Raw genomic sequence first — 23072 nt, 5'->3', positions numbered from 1 at the left:
GTCCCTGGAGATAAGAGCAGACAAGTAGGGTGGGGCAGGATAGCAAAGGGCCTGAGAGGTGAGGAAAAGAAGTTTGAACTTGATGCAGTGAAATGGGGAGAGCCATTGGAGGAGCTAGGGCTCAGTCCTGCAAGGTGCTGAGCTCTCTGGCCCCCAACCAGCATATCAGCAGTCCTTACTTCCATCGATCTCAGCATAAGGTGGCATGTCAGAGGTGGGGAGGGGTGTGGTGGAGTGCAGCTTTGCTATGTCAGATCCTCAACTGGGGACTCCCTGGTGGCACTCACCCCACTCCATTGCATCCAGGTTCTACTCAGATGCAATGGAGAATCTGGCCCTATGTTTGTATGGTTGCCTTTAGGTGGAAATTGATCTGTCACGCTGTTTTCCTTTCTGCATCAGTGACGGACACCATGCATTAGTGGTGATGAATAGAGAAGGTGGGCAAGGTAATATATTTTATGGGACCAACTTTTGAACAGCGTTAGGCCAATAAAAGGTACTACCTCCCCCACCTTGTCTCTGTACTATCCTGGGACCAACACAGCTACAACACTGCAAAACAATTTATTTTCCCTGGTTTTGGATAAATCTTTCTACATTATACCCCCCACTAAATGCAGAGTTAGAATGTGATCACATTAACAATACAGCGTGATACAAAGAAATGTTACCCATTTTGAGCCAGATCATTAGGTAGCCTGAGCCAGAGTTAAATGCACTTAGGAGGGAGGGCAAAGGTGGCTTTTTGCCACCTTTCCACTCTTCTTATCCCTGTAGAAGCCATGGACTGGTTCAGAGTCAGGTTGTAATGGGCCCCTATGGGACATTATGCTGGTGGAGACATCCAAGGGAACACACATCATGCTTGGCCTTGCCTTTGCTCCTCCTCCCAATTCCTGAGGTGGGGGATTGTGAGACAGAGTCAGCTATGTCAGCTTTACAGAAGCTGAGGATTCCCATGCCCGGGTACACTCAGCCATTCTGTAGCAGAATAATAACGTAGGAGGGCTGAGGATCAGAAATAAATGATTTCTAAGGGTTGGAAACTTTCAGTCTTTTATAAATTTTCCTTAAATGTAAGAGTGAAAAAAATTCTGCTTCAACCTGAAAGTTAACCCTTAAAATTTGAAAACATGGAGCTGTGGATTGCCAGAGACACATAGGGGGGTTGGAGGGTGAAAATGAGCATTATAATGGAACCTTGGTTGCCAGCTAACTCTGGAGAGGTTATCAGTCTGTTTATACTAGCATACTACATACTATTTTCAGATTTTAAAAGTCCACAGCCTTCCATACAATGGGAACACTGAAGCCCCAAGCAGACAGGGGCGGCAGGTTTGTATAATTTTTGGTGGTGCCCAGAATGGGTCCAAGTCCCACCCCCCCACACACTTGCCTAAGGCTCTGGGAGGGTGTTTGGGTGCGGGAGGAGGTTTGGGGGCAGGCTCCGGGAAGGAGTTTGGGTGCAGGAGGGGGTTTGGGCTTTGGGAGGGACATTGGCTGCAGGAGAGGGGGAGGGATCAGGCTCTGGGAGGGAGTTTGGGTGCAGGGTGTGCGCTCTGGGCTGGAGCAGGGGGTTGGGGTGCAGGTTGGGAGGCGGGCTCTGGGTGGGAGTTTGGATACGGGGCTGGGAGTTGGGGTGCAGATTCTGGAAGGGAGTTTGGGTGTGGGGTGCGGGCTTTGGGATGAGGCAGGGGGTTGGGGTGCAGGAGAGGGTGAGGGATGCAGTGCTTACCCTGGGCGGCTCCCGAAGGCGACCCGCATATCCGTCTGGCAGCAGCTCCTAGGCGGGAGGGCTGGGGGGGGGTGTCTTTGCATGCCGCTGCCTGCAGGCACTGCCCCCGCAGCTCCCATTGGCCACAGTTCCCTGCCAATGGGAGCTGCGGAGTCAGCGCTTGGGGCGGGGGCAGCGCACGGAGACCTCCTGCCTGCCCCCCGGGTCCGTAGGGCCATTCCAGCCGCTTCTGGGAGCGGCGCGGAGAGAGGCCCAGGGGCAGCAGGCAGGGCTGAGATACACTCTGGGAGAGGCACGCAGGGGTGGCAGGTGGGGCGGGGGAGAGACCTGGTCCTGAACATTGGTGGAGCTGGGCCCCTGGGCCCTGAATATTCCTGGAACATGGGTACCACAGGCCCATATAACTCGCTGCCCCTGAAAGCAGAGCAGACATGTCCGGATTCATTACATCAGCTGTTGTCAGTGAGGATCACAACAAACAAAGTTCTATCTTATGAAGGACTAGGAAGCAAACAGCCTGGCTGTATCCTGGTGGTTGAAAGAGGAGGACAGAGTGGTCATCCCCAAGGAAGCACCTTTCCTTCAGGATTGCACTTTCTTCAGACACATCAGCAAATACCAGTAACCTCCCTCTGAGTAAACTTGCTGTCTACAGACTTGAGTAAGGACAGTATCAACATTATCCTCCCAGAGATTTCTGGTATGGGATAGCATGTTGGAAAACACTCAAGAATCAGGACTTTGGCTCTGCAGATCCTTGGGAAAATGGAGTGTAATTTATTATAGCCAGCTGTATCCCAGTTTACCTCTAGCTTTGGCATATCATCTTGCCAATTTACTGTGCCATCTGGTGGACTCCAGCCATCACAACTGCAGCTGTTGTCAGAATTCTCTCTATTGTGTTCTTTTCCTGATTGCACCTATTTAGATGCAATTCCGCTTCTGTGTAATATTTTCTGTATTTATCTTCCTGTATATTTGACTAGCAGAGACCTAAAACTCAAGCTTCCTATTTGCTTCAAATGTTTCAAAATATCAAATGTTTCCTTTGGGTTCATAAGAACATAAGAAAGGCCACACTAGGTCAGACCAAAGGTCCATCTAGCCCAGTATCCTGTTTTCCGACAATGGCCAAATCCAGTGCCCCAGAGAGAATGAACAGAATGGGTAAACTTCAAGTGATTCATTTCTTGTCACCCATTCCCAGCTTCTGGCAAACAGAGCCTAAGGACATCATCCCTGCCCATTCTGGCTAAAAGCCATTGATTGACCTATCCTCCATGCATTTATCTAGTTCTTTTTTGACCCCTGTTATAGTCTTGGCCTTCACAACATCCTCTGGCAAGGAGTTCCACAGGTTGACTGTGCGTTGTGTGAAAAAATACCTCCTTTTGTTTGTTTTAAACCTGCTGCCTATTAATTTCATTTGGTGACCCCTTGTTCTTGTGTTATGAGGAGTAAATAACACTTCCTTATTTACTTTTTCCACACCCAATCATGATTTTATAGACCTCTATCACATCCCTCCTTAGTCGTCTTTTTTCCAAGCTGAAAAGTCCCAGTCTTATTAATCTCTCCTCATATGGCAGCAGGTCCATGCCCTTAATCATTTTTGTTGCCCTTTTCCAATTCCAATATATCTTTTTTGAGATGTGGCGACCACATCTGCACGCAGTAGATGTGGGCGTACCATAGATTTATATCGAGGCAATATGATATTTTCTGTCTTATTATCTATCCCTTTCTTAATGATTCCCACCATTCTGTTTGCTTTTTTGACTGCTGCTGCACATTGAGTGGATGTTTTCAGAGAACTATCCACAATGACTCTTGTTAATTTAGACCCCATTATTTTATATGTATAGTTGGGATTATGTTTTCCAATGTACATTACTTTGCATTTATCAACATTGAATTTCATCTGCCATTTTGTTGCCCAGTCACCCAGTTTTGAGAGATCCTTTTGTAGCTCTTTGCAGTCTGCCTTAACTATCTTGAGTAGTTGAGTATCATCTGCAAATTTTGCTACCTCACTTCTTTCAGATCATTTATGAATATGTTGAATAGGACTGGGCCCAGTACGGACCCCTGGGGGACACCACTATTTACCTCTCTCCATTTTGAAAACTGACCATTTATCCCTGCCCTTTGTTTTCTATCTTTTAACCAGTTACCAATCCATGAGAGGACTTTCCCTCTTTCCCATGACTGCTTACTTTGCTTAAGAGCCTTTGGTGAGGGACCTTGTCAAAGGCTTTTTGAAAATCTAAATACGCTATATCCACTGGATCCCCCTTGTCCATATGCTTGTTGACCCCCTTAAAGAATTCTAGTAGATTGGTGAGGCATAATTTCCCTTTACAAAAACCATGTTGACTCTTCCCCAACAAATTATGTTCATCTATGCATCTGAAAATTCTGTTCTTTACTATCATTTCAATCAGTTTGCCCGGTACTGAAGTCAGGCTTACTGACCTGTAATTGCTGGGGTCACCTCTGGAGCCCTTTTAAAAAACTGGCATCACATTAGCTATCCTCCAGTTATTTGGTACAGAAGCTGATTTAAATTATAGGTTACAGACTATGGTTAGTCGTCCTGCAATTTCACATTTGAGTTCCTTCAGCACTCTTGTGAATACTATCTGCTCCTAGTGACCTATTACTGTTTAGTTTATCAATTTGTTCCAAAACCATCTCTAATGACACCTCAATCTGAGACAATTCATCAGATTTGTCACCTAAAAAGAATGGCTCAGGTTTGGGAATCTCCCTCACATCCTCTCAACCGTGAAGACCAATGCACAGAATTAATTTAGTTTCTCTGCAATGGCCTTATCATCCTTGAGTGCTCCTTTAGCATCTCAATCGTCCGGTGGCCCCACTGGTTGTTTAGCAGGCTTCCTGCTTCTGATGTACTTAAAACATTTTTTTTGCTATTACTTTTTGAGTCTTTGGCTAGCTGTTCTTCAGATTCTTTTTTGGCATTCCTAATTATATTTTTACACTTCATTTGACAGAGTTTATACTCCTTTCTATTTTCCTCACTAGGATTTAACTTCCACTTTTTAAAGGATGCTTCTCTTACTTTGTTGTTTACCCACAGTGGTTCTTTTTTGGTTCTCTTACCATGTTTTTTTAATTTGGGGTATACATTGAAGTTGAGCCTCTATTATGGTGTCTTTAAAAAGTTTCCATGCAGCTTGCAGGGATTTCACTTTTGGTACTGTACCTTTTAACTTCTGTTTAACTAACCTCCTCATTTTTGTGTAGTTTCCCTTTCTGAAATTAAATGCTGCAGGTTGGACCTCTGTGGTGTTTTCCCCATCACAGGGATGTTAAATTAAATTATATTATGGTCACTATTACCAAGCAGTCCAGCTATATTTACCTCTTGGACCAGATCCTGTGCTCCACTTAGGACTAAATCAAGAATTGCCTCTCCTGTTCTGTGTTCCAGGACTAGCTGCTCCAAGAGGCAGTCATTTAAGGTGTCAAGAAACTTTATCTCTGCATCCTGTCCCGAGGTGACATGTACCCAGTCAATATGGGGATTGTTGAAATCCCCCATTATTTTTGAGTTTTTTATTTTAATAACCTCTCTAATCTCCCTGAGCATTTCGCAGTCACTATCACCATCCTGGTCAGGTGGTCGGTAATATATCCCTACTGGTATATTCTTATTATTCGAGCATGGAATTACTATCCATAGAGATTTTATGGTACAGTTTGGTTCATTTAAGATTTTTACTGAATTTGATTCTATGCTTTCTTTCACATATAGTGCCACTCCCCCACCAGCACGGCCTGTTCTGTCCTTCTGATATATTTTGTACCCTGGTATTACCGTGTCCCATTGATTATCCTTGTTCCACCAAGCTTCTGTGATGCCTATTATATCAATATCCTCATTTAATATGAAATGCTCTAGTTCACCCATCTTATTATTTAGACTTCTAGCATTGGTATATAAGCACTTTTAAAAACTTGTCACTTTTTAACTGTCTCCCTTTACATGATGTAATTGAATGAGACTTTTTTTCATTTGACTGTTTCTCATCAGATCCTACCTGTATTTTATCATCTTCCATACTCTTCTCCTTACTAAGACATAGAGAATCTCCATTAGTAGATCCTCCCCTAAGGGATGTCTCTGTCCAATCCACATGCTCCTCCGCACCTATCGGGTTTCCCCCAGCCTATCAAATCCTACTTCTCCTGTATTGAAGCGAGTGTGTAGTGATGGCTACTTGATTATTTCCACAATCACACTTTCACAATTCTCCTTTGGGTAAAAACAAAACACATCTTTGCCTTTCAATATTTCCTATGTACATAGTAACTTTGTGTGTTCCTAGCCTAGAGTAGTGTACAGAACAATCTTTCTATAAAAGACAAGAGGTAACATTTTCAGACTTGGATACCTTGTTAGGCTCTTAAATCCATATGAAGGCTCCTGAATAAAAAAAGCTGATTCTCAAAGGTGCAGAGCACCTACAATTGACTTAGAATACAATTGTGGTGGCGTAGCAACTCTTCAAAGCAAGCCTGTAAACTCTCCAGGCCTCACTTTCCCCGCCTGTAAAGTGGGTATAATAACGCTTACTATCCCTTGTAAAATGCGTTGAGATCTATGGATAGAGTGCTGTATATTTGCTGTTATCTACAGGAGCATCCTGAGAGGATGACTAAATTTAGGCAATACAGGACCCTAGGCACAGTACGAGATGGGGACTTCAGTGGCCTGGCCCCTGCTTGGAGTGGTTGTGAGGTCTTTTCTCCTTCCAACCTCTCATCTCAGGAGTGGCAACATGAGCCCCCCCGGAGCAGCGAGCATGTCTCCCGGGAGCAAGGGGGGTGAGTTGGACCACCGCATGCTTCTCACCACATACAAAATCCAATGATGGATAGAATTGACAGGGTTTTCCAGAGCAGTGGGTCTTGGATTTAAACACCCCCCACCCCATACCAGTGAGATGCATGGGGCAGTTCATATTTTTGAGCTATAGCATCAGGATTTCTGCTGACTGCGGCCAACAGCAGCTGCACGGGTCACGTTTTCAAGTTTCACCGCTTCACAACCCTGAAAAGAAAGCTGAGCTTGTGATATGCTCCTGTGCCTCCAGGAGCGGGGGCCCGCGGCATGGCCCTAAACCTTAGCCAGATCCTGCCGGAACGTGATGGATGTGGAAGTAACAAGGCTTGGACTGAGGAGCACTGCCTTTACATGTCCACACCGCCTCCCCCCCCATAGGTCGGGTACAATATGGGGACCCTCAGTCCCAAGGCCCATCTCCGATTTGGACCAAAGCCGACGCCCTACAGGAGAAGTGGGGGTTGCAGCGGAAGGCCCCCGGCAGGGGTTGCAGCTGGACAGCCAGATTTTAGAGGCCCTGAGCACCCCCAGCTTCAGCTCAGGGGGCGCCCCGGGGGGCTGCAGGGACAGCAGCTGGGGGTGAAGGCTGAGAGCAGGAATAAGGCCGGGGCAGCTGGGAACAACCTGGAGGGACAGAGCGGGAGGGGGGAAGCGGGGGAGGGGAGGAGCTCAGCTACCCTCCCGTGGCGCGGGCCGGGTTTGGCCCCCTGCCCACCGCCGCTGGGCGCGGCAAGGGCCAGGCCTGCGCTCGGGGATCGTTTGCTCTGGCCTGGCAGCGGCAGGCGGGGCCGGGCGCGAGGCGGATGGAGCCGCAGCAGCAGCAGCAGGCGGCGGCGGCGGGGTCCCCGCGCCACGCGCCAGAGGGAGCGCCCCCGGCCGGGATTTCCCTGCACGATTTCTGCGGGCGCGCCGGGGAGCAGCTCGTGCACTTCCACGCCATGCGGCTGCGGGACTCGCTCTTCCTCTGGGTGGGGGCGGAGCCCGCGCTCCGCAGCCTGGCTGTGGCCATGTGCAGCCCCCACGTGAGTGCCCCGCGCTCCCCACTCACCGGCCTCCTGCCCCCGCCTCCCTTCCCTTTCCGCCGGGGCCGCAGAGCCCCGGCCCCGCCCCCGCGGGACCCCCGGGGCCGGCAGGTGGTCGGCGGGCCCGGTCCCCCAAGGACGATGTTCGCAAAGCGGGTTTTAGCGCCTGCCACGTTTTAAACCCTCGTGTAAACAGGCCGGATCCCCTTTGACATGGTGTGAACGGGGCCTGGCCCGCCTTGGGGGTAGCTGAGGATGGGGCGGGCTAATGCAGTTCTACAGATGGCAAACCCGGGTGGAGGTGCCAAGTTGCGCAGTGGGGGCTGGGTGCACCCAGCGGCGCGTGGTAGGGTCGGTGCTTGCTCCAGCGAGGGACGGGGTCTGGCCATCCCTGTAGTCAACCCATCCCCTCCAGAGGCAACAACTAGGCCCGCAGAAGAATTCGTCCAAGGATGATTGACTTAGCTGTGTCTACACTGGGGGTTAGGCTGGCCTAACTTGGTCACACAGTGTAGACGCAACTAGGGCTGTAGCAAGAGCCGCTGGGGGGTAGGCAGCTCCGCCCACCCCCGGGTGTTTAAACATCATTTCCCACCTAAAACTGATATAGCATAGGCACTTACTACAGCAATAGAAGGGGGTTCTTATGTGGCTGTATTAAATCCACCTTTCTGAGAGGCAGTACCTGGGGCTGCATGCCCTATGCATTGTCATGAAGCCAAGCCAACCTAACTTTAGATAACCCAGCCCTAAGTTTTAGGTGTAGGCCAGGCCGGGGAAAAATTTTCAAAAGCACTTATTTAGGAGCTTAAATTCCATTACTTTCAATTAGACTTACTTTTAATAATGGGATGTAGGCTCCTACATGATTAAATGCTTTTGAAAATTTTACCCACTCTTTATTTTTGTAGTCTACACACTACCCAAGCATTTCCATTTGAACCCCTTTTCTGTCATTTATACCTTTGCTGAACTTCCCTCCCAAGAGTTGAAATTTTAGGATGAACAGTTGAGCAGCTTTTGAGAACTAGAAGAGTTTATGTGGGAGGGAGAGGGAATAGTCCCTTTCATGGCAGCATCTTGTCAAATAGATGGAGGGTGTAAGTATATTATTTGGCAGAGAAATGGGTAAAATTTGACAGAAAAGCGTCTTCAAGTGTTATCATGATTCTTAACTCTTAGAGGATTCGGTCAAACTACTGAAGTCAATGGAAAGACTCCCATTGATTTCAGTGGGTGTTGTATTAGACCATTTTTTCCTCTGTAGCTCTCACAGCGCGTTACAGGAGAAAGTAAGTGTTATCCCCATTTTATGGATGGGGGAAACTGAGGCACAGAATTGAAGAGACACAACAGCCCAACGTCTTGCATCAGGATAGTGGGCAGAGCCAGGATTAGAATCCAGGTCTCTTGACTCCCATTTGAATGCTCCATTCAACAAACTGGCTGGCTAATTTGGCTCAATTGAAAATTGCACTTTGCTCATCTGTAGTAGATTTTGACAATTGCAATATATGTGACAACAATTTGCCAGTATTCCCAAGGGGGACATAGCAGGCTGTGCCAGCATGACAATTTTGACTGTGTAGTAATTTTTTTTAGCGGATTCAAGATCTGGGCATTGAATGAGACAGGTCTGTGGAAGAGTACATCTTATTTACTACATAGTAAGGAACTATACCTCTTTGAGCGAGTAAATGGGGATTGAATTGATTAATTCAAAAATATCTCCAAAAGCCAGAGATGGGACACTAGATGGGCAGGGTTCTGAGTTACTACAGCAAATTCTTTCCCAGGTGCGTCTTGCCCACATGCTCAGGCCTTATGGCCTTAAAGTCTATGGCTATGTGTTGTGATTTGGATTGCGGTAGCCTCTAGGAGCTCCAGGTATGCACCAAGACCCCATTGTGTTAGGAGCCCTTCATCATTTACTGCCAATATAGTACACTTTAAATGGGCAGGACTGTGTAGGAAACTTTCCTCATAGGGTATGTTTACACTGCAATTAAACACCCTCACAGCCCAAGCCCCATGAGCCCAAGTCAGCTGACACAGGCCAGCTCTGGGTGTCTAATTGCAATGTAGACATAGTCAGACCATGCACAGTGGTACACACACTTGAAAATGTGTCCAGTGCATAAAGTTTTTTATGAGGCAGTGTTTGTTCAGTGACAGGCTTCATAGGAGCCCATGCCTCAGTGAGGGCCCAGTTGTGCACTCCTCAATAAGTAACAATTATGTGAGTAGTCTCAGTGAAATTACTTGTTTACTTCTCAGCGTAAGCAAGGATTGCAGAATTGGATTCTTGAATGGGACAGGATATTTAGGTGGTGTTTATTCAAGTATTTCCAGATTATGGAATTTTTCTTTTTTAAAAACTATATATTGTATTATTTGTGAAATAGTATGGGTGTGTGTAATTAAAGACTATTTTAATGGATACACTGTATAAAAAAATTGTAGACACCAGGGGAGATTTTCAAAAGTGCCTCAGGGCTTTGGGAATACTAGTCAGTGTAATTACAAATTCATTGTAAGTGCTCCTTGGTGTTTTGAAACTCCCCTCCACCATCTTTATATAATGTAAAGGACACTGTGATTTGGTTGGTGGTTGTTTTGGTGGAATTCACCTTGACATGGTAGGACATAGGGACTCAAATGACTGTAGGAAATGTAAGTCTTTTGGGATTCCTCTTTTTTAAAACCAAAACAGAAAAAGTGAGTATTGTTGTGACTTATTACTTGCAGCCATCTCCTCAGGGAAAAAATAGCTAATTTTAGTACAGAATAAATAACTGATTCTTTGTTTTCTTTTCAGGACTCCATTCCAGTGTCTACATCACTCCTGGGAGATGCTTCTGACACCATCTCAAATTCTCTAGCCCAGCGACTAGGTGCGTTCTTGAATGGTTCAGATGTTTTATAACACACTTGTGCTTTTTAAATTCTGTGGTTGTTTTTGCTCTCACCTCACATCTTTGGCAATGAATCACCTTTGCTGTCACTACAAGTAATGCTGCCTGACTTCTCAGTAAGAGGCATATGTTTGTCTCATGTAGACATGAGCTTAAATATTGTCTGACCATGCTTGAAGCTTGCATTGTGTTAAAGCAAAGTATTAGAGTGAATCATTCTTGAGGAAAAACTTTTATTCTATGGCTTTGAATTCTTCATGCCTAACTTTTCACATTTCTACTGCTCACCTGCTTAAAGTTAGGCATGTGCTTAAATACCTTACTGAGTCAGTGCTACCGTTCTCTACACCTATATAGCTGCAGTAGAACCTCGGTTACAAACACATCAGGATGGAGGTTGTATGTAACCATGAGATGTTCGTAACTCTGAACAAAACATGACAGTTGTTTTTTCAAAAGTTTACAACTGAACATTATCTTAATGCAGCCTTGAAACAGAAGAAGAATGCTGCTTTTAACCATCTTAATTTAAATGAAACAAGCACAGAAGCAGTTTCCTTACCTTGCAGATCTTTTTTTAAACTTTCCCTTTACTGTTTTAGTAGTTTGTTTAACAAAGTACTGTGTGTGTTTCCCCCCTCCCGTCTCTGTTGTTGCCTGGTTGCATACTTCCAGTTCCAAATGAGGTGTGTGGTTGACAGGTCAGTTCGTAACTCTTGAGGTTCTGCTGAACTACAGCGTTTGAAAGGCAGAAGGCACTAGGTTTCATTGCTGGTAATAGGAGAGTTATCCTAGGAATCTCCTGGCACCGCTGCTGAGGGACATTATTGATAACGAATATAATGAGGGCTTTGCATTTCAGTAATCCCCGTGTTTCGTTTAGTGATTAATACGGGACAGGAATAAACTTTCAGGTCGGCCTCTCCCTATCCACTCCCTCGCCCCAAACACTTGCATATGCACTTTTAAATAGTCTTTCATTGCTTAAGTACCAATTCTCGTGCCTGTCCATGCACAGGCATTAGGCAGCTTAATGTGCACGCGCCTGCACTCTGCAGATGCCAGCACCGATGCTTGCACACACACATGTGCAGAATTGTGCATGCGTAAATAAAGGCTACCTCTACATCCTACTTTTCTACAGCTCTCTTCAGCCAGAAAGATCCCGAAGCACTCTACAAATTATTGGCCCAGATTGCAGATTTAAGGAAATGGACATATGCACACAGGAATCTCCTCACCCAGCAGTGAAATGGGGCATCTGTCCAATAGCTCACAGCACTGCTGTAGGCCAGAAAGTGAACCCATTAACTGAATGCTCCCCTCTACCCACGTTATAGGTGAGAGCACAAGTAGTCAGAACAGGAGTGGTAAGTCCATGAGCTGGGGAGCAGTAACTCTCCTCCATGTTTGTGCCCTCTCCCAATCCTACAGGACCTTTTCTTCTCCAAGACTATTGCAATGTTGAGATTGTGAATCAGGATGCTGTGGATCTCATTGCTGGTTAACCAGCGTTTCTGCTGTGTAGAAGGACTTGCTGTGCTCGGTACAGCTCAAGAGCTAGTCATGCTGCCTAGGTTAAAGGAGAGCAGGCAGGCTCTGTGGAATGGCATCTGCTCTGTGTGGCTATGGATCAGCCAGCTGTAGAACTACTGCTCAGATCCTCAAAGGTATTTAGGCACTGAACTCATTCATTTCAAGGGGAGTTAGGTACCTACATACCTTTAAGGATCTGGGCCGATGTTTCATAGAATTATAGAATCATAGAATATCAGGGTTGGAAGGACCTCAGGAGGGCATCTAGTCCAACCCCCTGCTCAAAGCAGGACGAATCCCCAACTAAATCATCCCAGCCAGGGCTTTGTCAAGCTTGACCTTAAAAATATCTAAGGAAGGAGATTCCACCACCTCCCTAGGTAATGCATTCCAGTGTTTCACCACCCTCCTAGTGAAAAAGTTTTTCCTAATTTTCCTAGTTTCACTAGCTTGAGTGGCACAAAACCCATCCAGTTCTTTGAAGTTGCAGCTCTCACCCCTCTGAGGGGATGAGGAGACAGAGTAACATCAGAGATCATTGTAGTATTTTGTGTACAAAATCTCCCCTTCTCTTCTCATTTCAAGAGAATAAAATGAGCAGGGCATATATCCTGTTGACTCTGCAGGGCAATTTAGATGGGGGCAGGATTTAACTGTCCTATTGGAGTTTCAACCAGGACACGGGACTACTCTTGCAAAAAGCGTCAAGGGACCAGTAGCATTCACAAGCATTGGAAACTGCATTTCATGTCTCTTCCAGATGACTAAGGCCAGACATGGTGCAGAAGTAATTCACAACTCAGTCTGTTGGTTAAAGCGGTGTAGCAATTAATTCAACTTTCAGTTTAGAATTAGTACTCCAGTTATTTAATGTGAGAATTTTTAAGCCTTGATGATAACACGAGGCTTTGTACCATGTCTGCCCTGGTATTGGCAGGGGCCACATTAGCGCAACAAGCCACATTCCATTAATGTTATTGTGCGAATTGTTAAAAAGAAAATGAATCCGTTTCAGAAGCAGTTCATAGGGCTCCCTTGTCTCACTGAGCCAAGAGGAAGTTGATCGTTCTATTAGAATGTAAGATAAGTCAATTGAATTGATTGGTATAATAATGAAACTGCCTCAAAATTGCTTTTTAAAAGAGAAATTCAGAAGAGTGCAGTCTTTCTGTCTTTGATTTTCCAGCTGGCTGAGGTGGATTGAGATTTTTAGGAATTCCTGACTATCTTTTTTTTTTTTTTTTAAGATACAGAAGATAATCCTTGGAATATTCTGGGGAACAATCCTGTCTTAAATTAATATCTAGTTTGGTACACAGAAAAGTTATTTGTTCCTGTACGGTCTAAGTGAAAGAATTTATGAAAGGAAGATACCTGTCTGTCCTCTTTGGAAATCTGCGGTGTACATTTCTTTCTCCCATTGCCATTTCAAGCATTTTTCATGCTGTTTCCTTTGTTAGTTGTGGCTTTGTGTTCAGGAATGACTTTTGTACTAAGAACAGGAGTACTTGTGGCACCTTAGAGACTAACAAAATTTATCTGAGCGTAAGCTTTCGTGGGCTACAGCCCACTTCATCAGATGCATAGAATGGAACATATAGTAAGAAGATATATATATACATACAGAGAACATGAAATGGTGGAAGTTGCCATACCAACTCTAAGAGGCTAATTAATTAAGATGAGCTATTATCAGTAGGAGAAAAAAAACTTTTGTAGTGATAATCAAGATGGCCCATTTCAGACAGTTGACAAGGTGTGAGGATACTTAACATGGGGAAATAGATTCAATTTGTATAATGACCCAGCCTCTCCCAGTCTCTATTCAAGCCCAAGTTAATGGTATCTAGTTTGCAAATTAATTCCAGTTCAGCAGTTTCTTGTTGGAGTCTGTTTTTGATGCTTTTCTGTTGCAAAATTGCCACCTTTAAGTCTGTTATTGAGTGACCAGAGAGGTTGAAGTGTTCTCCTATTGGTTTTTGAATGTCATGATTCCTGATGTTAGATTTGTGTCCATTTATTCTTTTGCGTAGAGTCTGTCTGGTTTGGGCAATGTACATGGCAGAGGGGCATTGCTGGCACATGATGGCATGTATCACATTGGTAGATGTGCAGGTGAACGAGTCCCTGATGGCGTGGCTGATGTGATTAGGTCCTATGATGGTGTCACTTGAATAGATATGTGGACAGAGTTGGCATCGGGCTTTGTTGCAAGGATAGGTTACTGGGTTAGCGTTTTTGTTGTGTGGTTGCTGGTGAGTATTTGCTTCAGGTTGGGGGGCTGTCTATAAGCGAGGACTGGTCTGTCTCCCAAGATCCGTGAGAGTGATGTACTAAGGTGATGATTCAGCAAAGCATTTAAGTTTGTACTTAAGTGCTTTGCCAGATTGGGCCTTATATACGAAAGGGGCATGGGACTGGTAGCTCAAAACACCCGAGTTCTTTTCTGGCTCTGACACCATGAATAAGATTACAAGGGCTCCTCACTTCCAAAAAGGTATTACCTGACCTGCCTTGTCTCTCTCTCATCTTGGGATCAACAGGGCTACAATAACACTGCAATTTATTTCAGTGACAGGAGCCTAAATATCTTTATGGATCTCAGCCTATCGCCAGTTACCATTTTGGGCAACTCAGTTTTTGTCCCTCAGGTTTCCCAAGCTGCCTACATATCACCCATTGCTTAGTTTGCACAGTTCATTAAAGATGGCATTGTATGAGTGCCTAGGTATTATTTTATCAAAATTAGGAAGTCTATTTTCTATACTGTAACTTTTTTTCATGTCATCCATTCCCCTGCTGATCGTTTAGAGCCATCTTTCCACAGTTTGGGGATTTATTTTTTTTAACCACCACTGTTAGGTCTGCCATGGAAAATAACTGGTATAATGTACATAGATCAGGTAATATGGTATCTACTTTATCATTAGATTATCCTAGAATTTTTCTACTAGGCTTTTTTGAATGTCTAATTACTTAATTCTATCCCCCCGCCTCCCCAAATCATCTTTGAGCATAAATTATCTCTTCAATTTAGTCTGTGTAATCTGGTAAGGAGTCCAGTATAACCTATAATTTATCTTGAACTACATTATGCTTAAGAGCCTGATCCAAAGCCAATTGAAGCCTTTCCATTAACTACTGTGGACTTTGAATCAGGCCCTAACCTAACTGCCATATCTGCCACACAGCACTCATCGCTGTCTGCTACCTAAGGTTTTTAGCCAACAAGCCAGACTGAGTAGGTATATAGGTTATACGACTACTTTAGAGGTGGTTGGTCCAGGTCAGTGCATTTGTATTGCGGAATGGAAAACTTGCCTCCTTTCTCTCCATAAAATGTTTGATTACTACCAGCACTAATATAGGAACGAGTAACGGATGACTGTTCTTGGTTTTGTATTTTAGCCAGGAAGACTAAAAAACAGATCTTCGTCAGCTACAATCTTCAGAATACAGACAGCAGTTTCACATTACACATAGAGAACAGAATCAAGGAAGAAATGATGGCTTTTCCAGAGAAGTTCTAACTTTGCATCATTGTAAGCTAATTTGTTACTTTTTTTAAAAAGAAATAAACTGACTGGATTTCCATATTGACAGGCACTGAGTTAATATTTTGGAACTTTGTGTTTGTTTTACAAAATTGTTTGGGCCAAACTTGAGTAGAACTTAAAAAATTTATTTCTTCCAAACTTTTTGAGTTCCTCTGCTTCGTTAAAGATGGTCTGATGGTAGAGAAAGGGGATTGAGGGATATGGGGAGGAATGTTGTGAGTTAAGCAAGATATTGGAAACTTGTGTATGCATGGAGCTTGACCTACCTAGAAATTGTAATCAGTCAGGGAATGTTCTCTGCATTTTAGTTGCACATGTAACATACTATGTATCATAATTAGAGAAAGAGAAAACAAATCTCTTCTAGTGCTTATGTGAAAGCCTGGCATACTATTGTGAAAAATCAGCAAATTAAATAAAAGGAAGTCACATTGACATCACTTTCGTTTGCAGTATGGTGGGAGAATGGCAGAAATTTGTTCTTTCCAAAGGGAAAGGAATTTTCCGCTGAAAAGGAAATAAATGTTTGATCCTAAAGTGTGCTTTATTACTTAGTAAGTATGTGCTATGTATCTAGAGTCTTGTCTGCTGCTGCTCAGCCAGCTGCCAGTCTGGGGTTCCGTCCGCCAGCCCCGCTCAGCCCTTTGCTGGCCCGGGGGTCTGTCCATCGAGGCCGGCAGCCGGGACCCTGGCTGGTAGCAGAGTGCCACTAAAAATCAGCTCGCTTGCCGCCGGTTGGCGACCCCTGAGTTAGATGCAATAGCCATGGACCACCACACTGCCACTTTTACACTCTTCAGAATAGAGCTTCACTTTAGAAGGGTATTGAACGGGAAAATACAGTGGGGTAGTTTGACATTAAGGGCACTGGAATAAGTAACTCTACACAGGCATTATGTAAGGCAGTGGTTTTCAAACTTTTTTTCTGGGGACCCAGTTGAAGAAAATTGTTGATGCCCGCGACCCAACGGAGCTGGGGATGAGGGGTTTGCTGTGGGAGGGGCTCAGAGCTTGGGAATGAGGGGTTCAGGGTGTGGGAGGGGGTCTGGGCTGGGGCACAGGTGGGGATCAGGGCTGGGGATGAAGGGTTTGGGGTGCAGGAAGGGGTTTTGGGGGCTCAGGGCTGGGGATGTGGGTGCAGGGTTGGGGCACAGACTTACCTCTGCTGGCTCCTTTTCAACGGTGCAGCCAGGGTACACTGTGGATTGTGCTGCGCCTTGGAAGTGTCCAGCAGCAGGTCTGGCTCCTAGGCAGAGGCTTGCAAGTGGCTCTGCCCCCCTCCCCCCCCCACCAAGCTCACATTGGCTGGGAGCTGGCCAATGGAGTGTGGAGACGGTGCTCAGGGCGGGGGCAGGGCGCATGCCTAGAAGATGGACCTGCTGTTGGCCACTTCTAGGGTGCAGCGTGGTGTTGGGAAAGGTAGGCACTAGTCTGCCTTAGCAAGGCAGCACCGCCGACGGGACTTTTACTGGCCCGGTTGGTGGTGCTGACCAGAGCAAGGCGACCCAGCGCCTTACATACCACGGTTTGAAAAACACTGATGTACGGGACCGGTGGAAACCTGATGGCTGTAGAGATGAGTCTTTATTCCCAGTGATCGTTGTCAATATGCTGAATGGGCTGGAAATTAGGATTTTTTTCGTCTTTCCCTTCCCTGAGCCCTCTGTGCTTTGTTATCTCTCAAAGCTTAAATAACAGTTTCAAATCCTCCAGTGAAAGATGCTGTACATGTGCAAGCTATTATTAAAAGGGAGTTTCTGAAGTAGTGTGTGAGACTCTGACCTAAAAAAGCCTGAGGGATGAAGTTCTAGTGGCACAAAGGCAGGATTTTCTCATGATTGAGCAGTGGGGCACTGAAGGGCAGGAGACACGAATTCTGTTTCCGTCTAACCCTGACTTGCTCTGTGACAGTGAGGAAGTTGCATAACCGGTTTCCCCAGCTGTAAAGTAACAAACCTCACACTGGAGTGCATGGAAAGTCTCCGCTGTAAGTATAAAATATTAATGCTGCTAGAATAGCTCCCTGGAAACAAAGAAGCTGGCAGGCTCTAGAAAAGCCATCTCAGCCTAGTTTATTATGGCTTTATGGTCAGTAGTTAAAAGGTAGATATAGCAAATAATGCTTATTTAGAGAATACAACTTCAACCTCTGGTTATATCTAGTCTCTGCTCAGAGTTTTTTTGATAAATAAATTATAATACATAGTATCTGTTGCCAGCCCCTGTTTCTACAATAAGAGTATAAAGGTAAGGACCAAAACCTATGCTTTCACCTGGCCTCTGTTGAACCCAGGGAATTAGAGACCAGTATCTGGAAAGATAATGGATCAAGTAATCAACTTGCAAACACTTAGAAGATAATAAGCTGATAAGTAACTGTATCAGTTTGTCAAGAACAAAATATGTCAAACCAACCTAATAGCTTTCTTTGACAAGGTAACAAGCCTTGTGGATAGCGGGAAGGGGTAGATATGGTATATCTTGATTTTAGTGAGACAGTATCAGAAGTCTTACATGACCTTTTCATAAACAAGCTAGGGAAATACAGCCTAGATGGAACTACTATAAGGTGGGTGCATAACTGGTTGGAAAACTATTCCCAGAGAGTAGTTATGAGTGGCTTACAGTCTAACTGGAAGGACATATTGAGTGGGGTGGTCGACTTCTGTCCAGTGTCTTCATTAATGATTTAGATAATGGCATAGAGAGTACACTTACAAAGTTTGTGGACAGTATCAAGCTGGGAGGGGTTGCAAGTGCTCTGGAGTACAGGATTAAAATTCAAAATGATCTGGACAATTAGAGAAATGGTCTGAAATAAAGAGGAGGAAATTTAATAAGGACAAATGAAAAGTACTCCACTGAGGAAGGAACAATCAGTTGCATGCGTACAAAATGAGAAACGACTGCCTAGGAAAGGGATCTGGGGGTTACAGTGGATCACAAGTTAAGAGTCAACAGTGTAACACTTTATTTAAAAAAAAAGAAAAAAGCAGCAAACATCATTCTGGGAGAAGTAATTCTTCCATTCTACTTCATGCTGATAAGGCCTCAGCTGGAGTACTATGTCCAGTTCTGGGTGCAAGATTTCAGGAAACATGTGGACAAATTGAAGAAAGTCCAGAGGAGAGCAACAAAAATGATTAAAGATCTAGAAAAGATGACCTATGAGGAAAAATTGAAAAAATTAGGTTTGTTTAGGCTGGAGAAGACTAGGGGGGGTTGGGGCATAACAATTTCAAGTACATAAAAGGTTGTTACAAGGAGGATGGTGAAAAATTATTCTCCTTAACCTCTGAGGATAGGACAGGAAGCAATGGGATTAAATTGCAGCACAGGCAGTTTAGGTTGGACATTAGGAAAACTTCCTAATTGTCATGGCAGTTAAGCACTGGAACAAATTACCTAAGAAGGTTGTGGAATCTCCATCATTGGAGGTTTCTACTAACAGGTTAGACAAACACCTGTCAGTAGTTACTACTTAGTTCTGTCTTGCGTGCAGGAGACTGGACTAAATGACCTCTTAGGTCCCTTCCCATCCTACACTTCTATGATCAACCAAAAGCTGTGTTAATTCAGAGCTAAGGTTGTGATTTTATTGATAAGCCTGGAAACTGAGTTCAGATCAGCAGCCTTAACTTTCCTGTTGTGTATTTATGCACTATACTAAGTGGTCTCATTCCCTGGTCACCATTCACCACCTGTGTTTCTAAGCAATGCATTTTAGACAGAACAGTACAGACTCCATCCTCATCAAGCATTGTTTTGCTGGCCACAAAGCGTGTGAATTCTTCTCAAGAGTGTGTACACTAATGGTTAAATTATAATTAGCCAGAGTCAATATGATTTAACAAATTGTATTATAGCACCAAGTTGCGGCCCCAGCTGAGTGTAGGACCCATGGCACTATACACACACACACAATCAGAGACAGCCCCTACCTCAGAGCTTAAAGTCTTAAATAGACAAGACAGAGGGTCAGAGGGGAATCAAAGGCACAGAGAGATGAAATGACTTGCAAGATGTCAGACAGCAGGTCAGTGTCAAAGCCAGGAACCCGTATCTCCTGACTCCCAGTCATGTGCCCTAGCCACTGGAGTATACTGCCTCACACTGGCATAATATGGAGCCAGCATTGCCCCGGGGGAGCTGAGAGAGATTGTCTCTCAGGTTGTATTTTCCCTTCTTGCCCACCCCCCCGGGTGTTCAGGTAGGAGCATGTATGCTGAAGCATCCCTTTGGATAGTGCAGGGTGCTCCCTGGCTAGTTGAGGCGGGTTGGACCACCCCACCCTCTTTGGAGCAATGTGTGGCCCTGCAGAGAGCTGTCCTTGTGTTCCTAAAAGTGCAGAGATTGCGATTGTCCCTGGGTCTTGTGCAATATGCACAACAGATGTGGGAAGGCTCCTTTTTCTCTAGTCCTAGTGGGGGAAGGGATAAATATGGCCCTAATGCAACATAAATGCAGCATGATTCTACATGTAAATTGTGTCTCAGTTTCACTCAGCAGAGCCCTCATGACAGTTTGGGTCATGGTGTCAACCTCACTTGCCTTAGGCAAGTGAGAAGGATGAGTTGCCCTTTTCCTGCAAGGAAACAGCAATAATATACTGAGGGAATCGGGCAATATGGGCAATGGAAAACTAAATGAAATGTACCAAATCAGCTTTCCTGATGTGAAAGCAGCTCCCAGCCTCTGTGAAATCACGGTGAATGAATGCATACATACATCAATAGTATAGGTGACAATGCAATCACCAATCAAGGTTCCCCAAGCCTCATAGCATATGCCAGTGATACTCAAGCCAAAGCTGTCAAACTGTATGCGGTCTTCATCTTCCTAAAGCCAGCTGTCTTCTCAGGTTTGACTAAAGCACTGGATGACATCTCGAGACACAGAGTCAGCTAGCCTGACCTCTGGGTTAGTAGCCAACTAAGGTAAACAATATTTTTGCCTTGATATTTTAGCCAAATTTAGTAGCAGTGGGGAGAGCACTTCAGGAGCCAGCCAGACAGGTGTAAAATTATGAAGGTAGAAAATGTTACTTATTGTATACAGCTAGATCCCAGAAATAACCTATTGTAAAAGGATGCTTTGTCTATCCCCAACTAAAGTCAACACTGTTTGGTTCCTTCCACGTGGACTCTAGAACCCAGAAGAGATCAATTTTATTAGCAACCGTAAGATTACAATAGTGCATAGAGGTACTGTACAAAGAGTAAGACAGTCCCCTGTCCTGAAGAGCTTACAGTCTACACAGACAAGACAGACGAAGCATGGGAGGAGAAAGAGGCACGGATGAGTGAAATGACTTGCCCGAGGCTGTGCAGCAAGTCAGAAACAGAATCCTGGTCTTCTGAGTCCCAGGGCCGTGGATCATGCTGTGTCTTTTCTGCAAATGGAACTTGTAGTTGAGCAGCAGAACTGCTTCAGCTGCAACATATCCTCTTCCTTGAAGCCCAACCTTAAGGCGGCATGTGGTGGCTGAAGCACCCTTAGTTAGAGAATCCTTTTTTTTCTTTTTCTTTTTTTTTTTTTAAATAAAAAGGGTTAGGGCTGTTACGGGAGGTTTTAAAAATTTCATCCAACTCCTTCAGTAGCGGGGGTGTTTTGGAAAGCACAGCATTAAACTCTCATCGCACCGAAGGCAAGAAAGACATTCAAAAGGAAGTATGCTAATGGGGCAACACCTTTTTATTTCTGTACATTTACATACAAAGTTTTTCAGTAGGTACAACAGATGTAACATCATGCAGACATTTAGCTTGTAAGACTGTTTTCAGTACTTGATTTACGCTTGTGCTATGAATAAGCACCACCAGACTACTCATGATCAAAACATACAGTAACATCATTCTTTAATAAAACTTCATCAGAAACTGGGGGCGGGGGGGGAGGGAAGTCTCACCCACTAGACATAAACACACTGTACTCCTTTCCCAAGACATTTCACACAATACAGTTAAAATGAGGATTTTTTTTTTTTTTTTAAGTTAAAGCGTGGGAGATTAACCCGCACTTAAGTGTTGTCTTTATGTGCTAGCTACAGGTGCAATTTGACTTGACATTCAGAGTTCATTTAATGGCACTTCTGCTTCCAATTTGGTGCTCTTGAAGCATTTGGCTCCAGGAAGTGGCATCATTTAAGAAAAATACTTCCATGTTAAAACAAAACCAAACCCTGCTTAACCAAAACAACACTTTTCAAAAGTGGCAAAGAGATTACATGGTTTTTCCCGTCTTATCTATTTTCAGTGTGTTTAGCAACAGAAACATTGCTGAAAAAAACACCCCTTAAAATGATCAAGTGTAATGCCATTTTCACATTCTGTTTAAAAATTCTAAAAACAAAAACAAACACACACACACACCCCTTAAATGGTAACTAAAAACCCCACTAGTGGGCTAGAATAAATGAGGGCTCATGGAAAGAAATGGGCCTAAACGGACAGCAAAGCTTTGAATGTTTTCCTTGTTGCATTGACTGGGAACAGTAGTCGGCTGAGAAAAGTGTTTCCTCTGCGCTGTGGAGAACCATGACCGAGAAGCTTATGGCTTGACAGACAGTTGTTAAAAAACTGCCAGAGTACCCAACCGTACAAAGAACCGGACAGAACACATTAGGAAACTGATGTTTGTTTATAACCTCCTGCATCGTTTAGTACCTGTCTGTCTCTCCCCAGAAACTTTCCAGCCTCAGATACACTCCACAAAAGCTGATGGCTCATATCTTTTTAAAAAACAGGCTTTCTTCCTCTCAAATGAGCTATAACAGAGCTACTGAGACAGACTATCACTTGCTGTTTTTGCCATGGCTGAGTCAAGCAAACCATAGGTGTTGGGACCTCATTTTAAAGGACCAGTACCAAATGCCTCATCTCAGGCAAATTAAAAAACAAAACAAAACACAAAAGTCAATTTCACAAAAATTAACTTAAAAAAAATTGCCAAGTGCTCCCGTCACCTAATGTATTTATTTCTTATATAAATAGGCTGATATGTTTAAACAGTTCTTTTTGCTGGGACTGTTTGTAATGAAAGAGCAAACACCAGAATAGGAAACTATAAAGTGCTGTGGACAACAGCGATGACACACCAGGACCATAACAGTGCTAAATGCAGTCCGTCTAATAGGCTTGTGAAAGGTCGACATGGTTTGTACTGTAGCCTGAGTATATATGCACGGAGATCGTGAACTGAAAAGCTGTTCTATGGTGTATGGATTGCAAGGTGCTGCGTAACAGCTCTGAGCCTATGCGCATGCCCGATTTCAAACAATCTTCTGCTCTCTCTATTGCTCTCCTGCGTCAAGGCCCCCTTCCCTTGATGATTATTCGTTTTATTTTCTAGATTTTGATATAAACCCACTTCTCCTGATATGTGGCTTGTAACAAGCTTCATATAAAAGGCAAAAGGTATTACACAAATTTG

The 23072-nt window shown here is 44.4% G+C and overlaps 1 protein-coding gene across 1 annotated transcript; it reads left to right on the top strand.

Moving 5' to 3' along the window:
* The first annotated feature begins 7391 nt into the window (after positions 1-7391).
* PSMG4 (proteasome assembly chaperone 4) lies at positions 7392-16125 on the top strand. The gene is made up of 3 exons (XM_074944933.1): positions 7392-7633; positions 10452-10527; positions 15493-16125. Exons 1-3 carry the CDS (start codon positions 7415-7417, stop codon positions 15612-15614), a joined length of 417 nt encoding a protein of 138 aa, XP_074801034.1. The 5' UTR covers positions 7392-7414; the 3' UTR covers positions 15615-16125.
* Positions 16126-23072: the final 6947 nt, after the last annotated feature.

Source organism: Natator depressus, chromosome 2, assembly GCF_965152275.1.
Source record: "Natator depressus isolate rNatDep1 chromosome 2, rNatDep2.hap1, whole genome shotgun sequence".
NCBI classification, from domain to species: domain Eukaryota; kingdom Metazoa; phylum Chordata; order Testudines; family Cheloniidae; genus Natator; species Natator depressus.
This window is presented reverse-complemented; position numbering and strand designations above follow the sequence as displayed.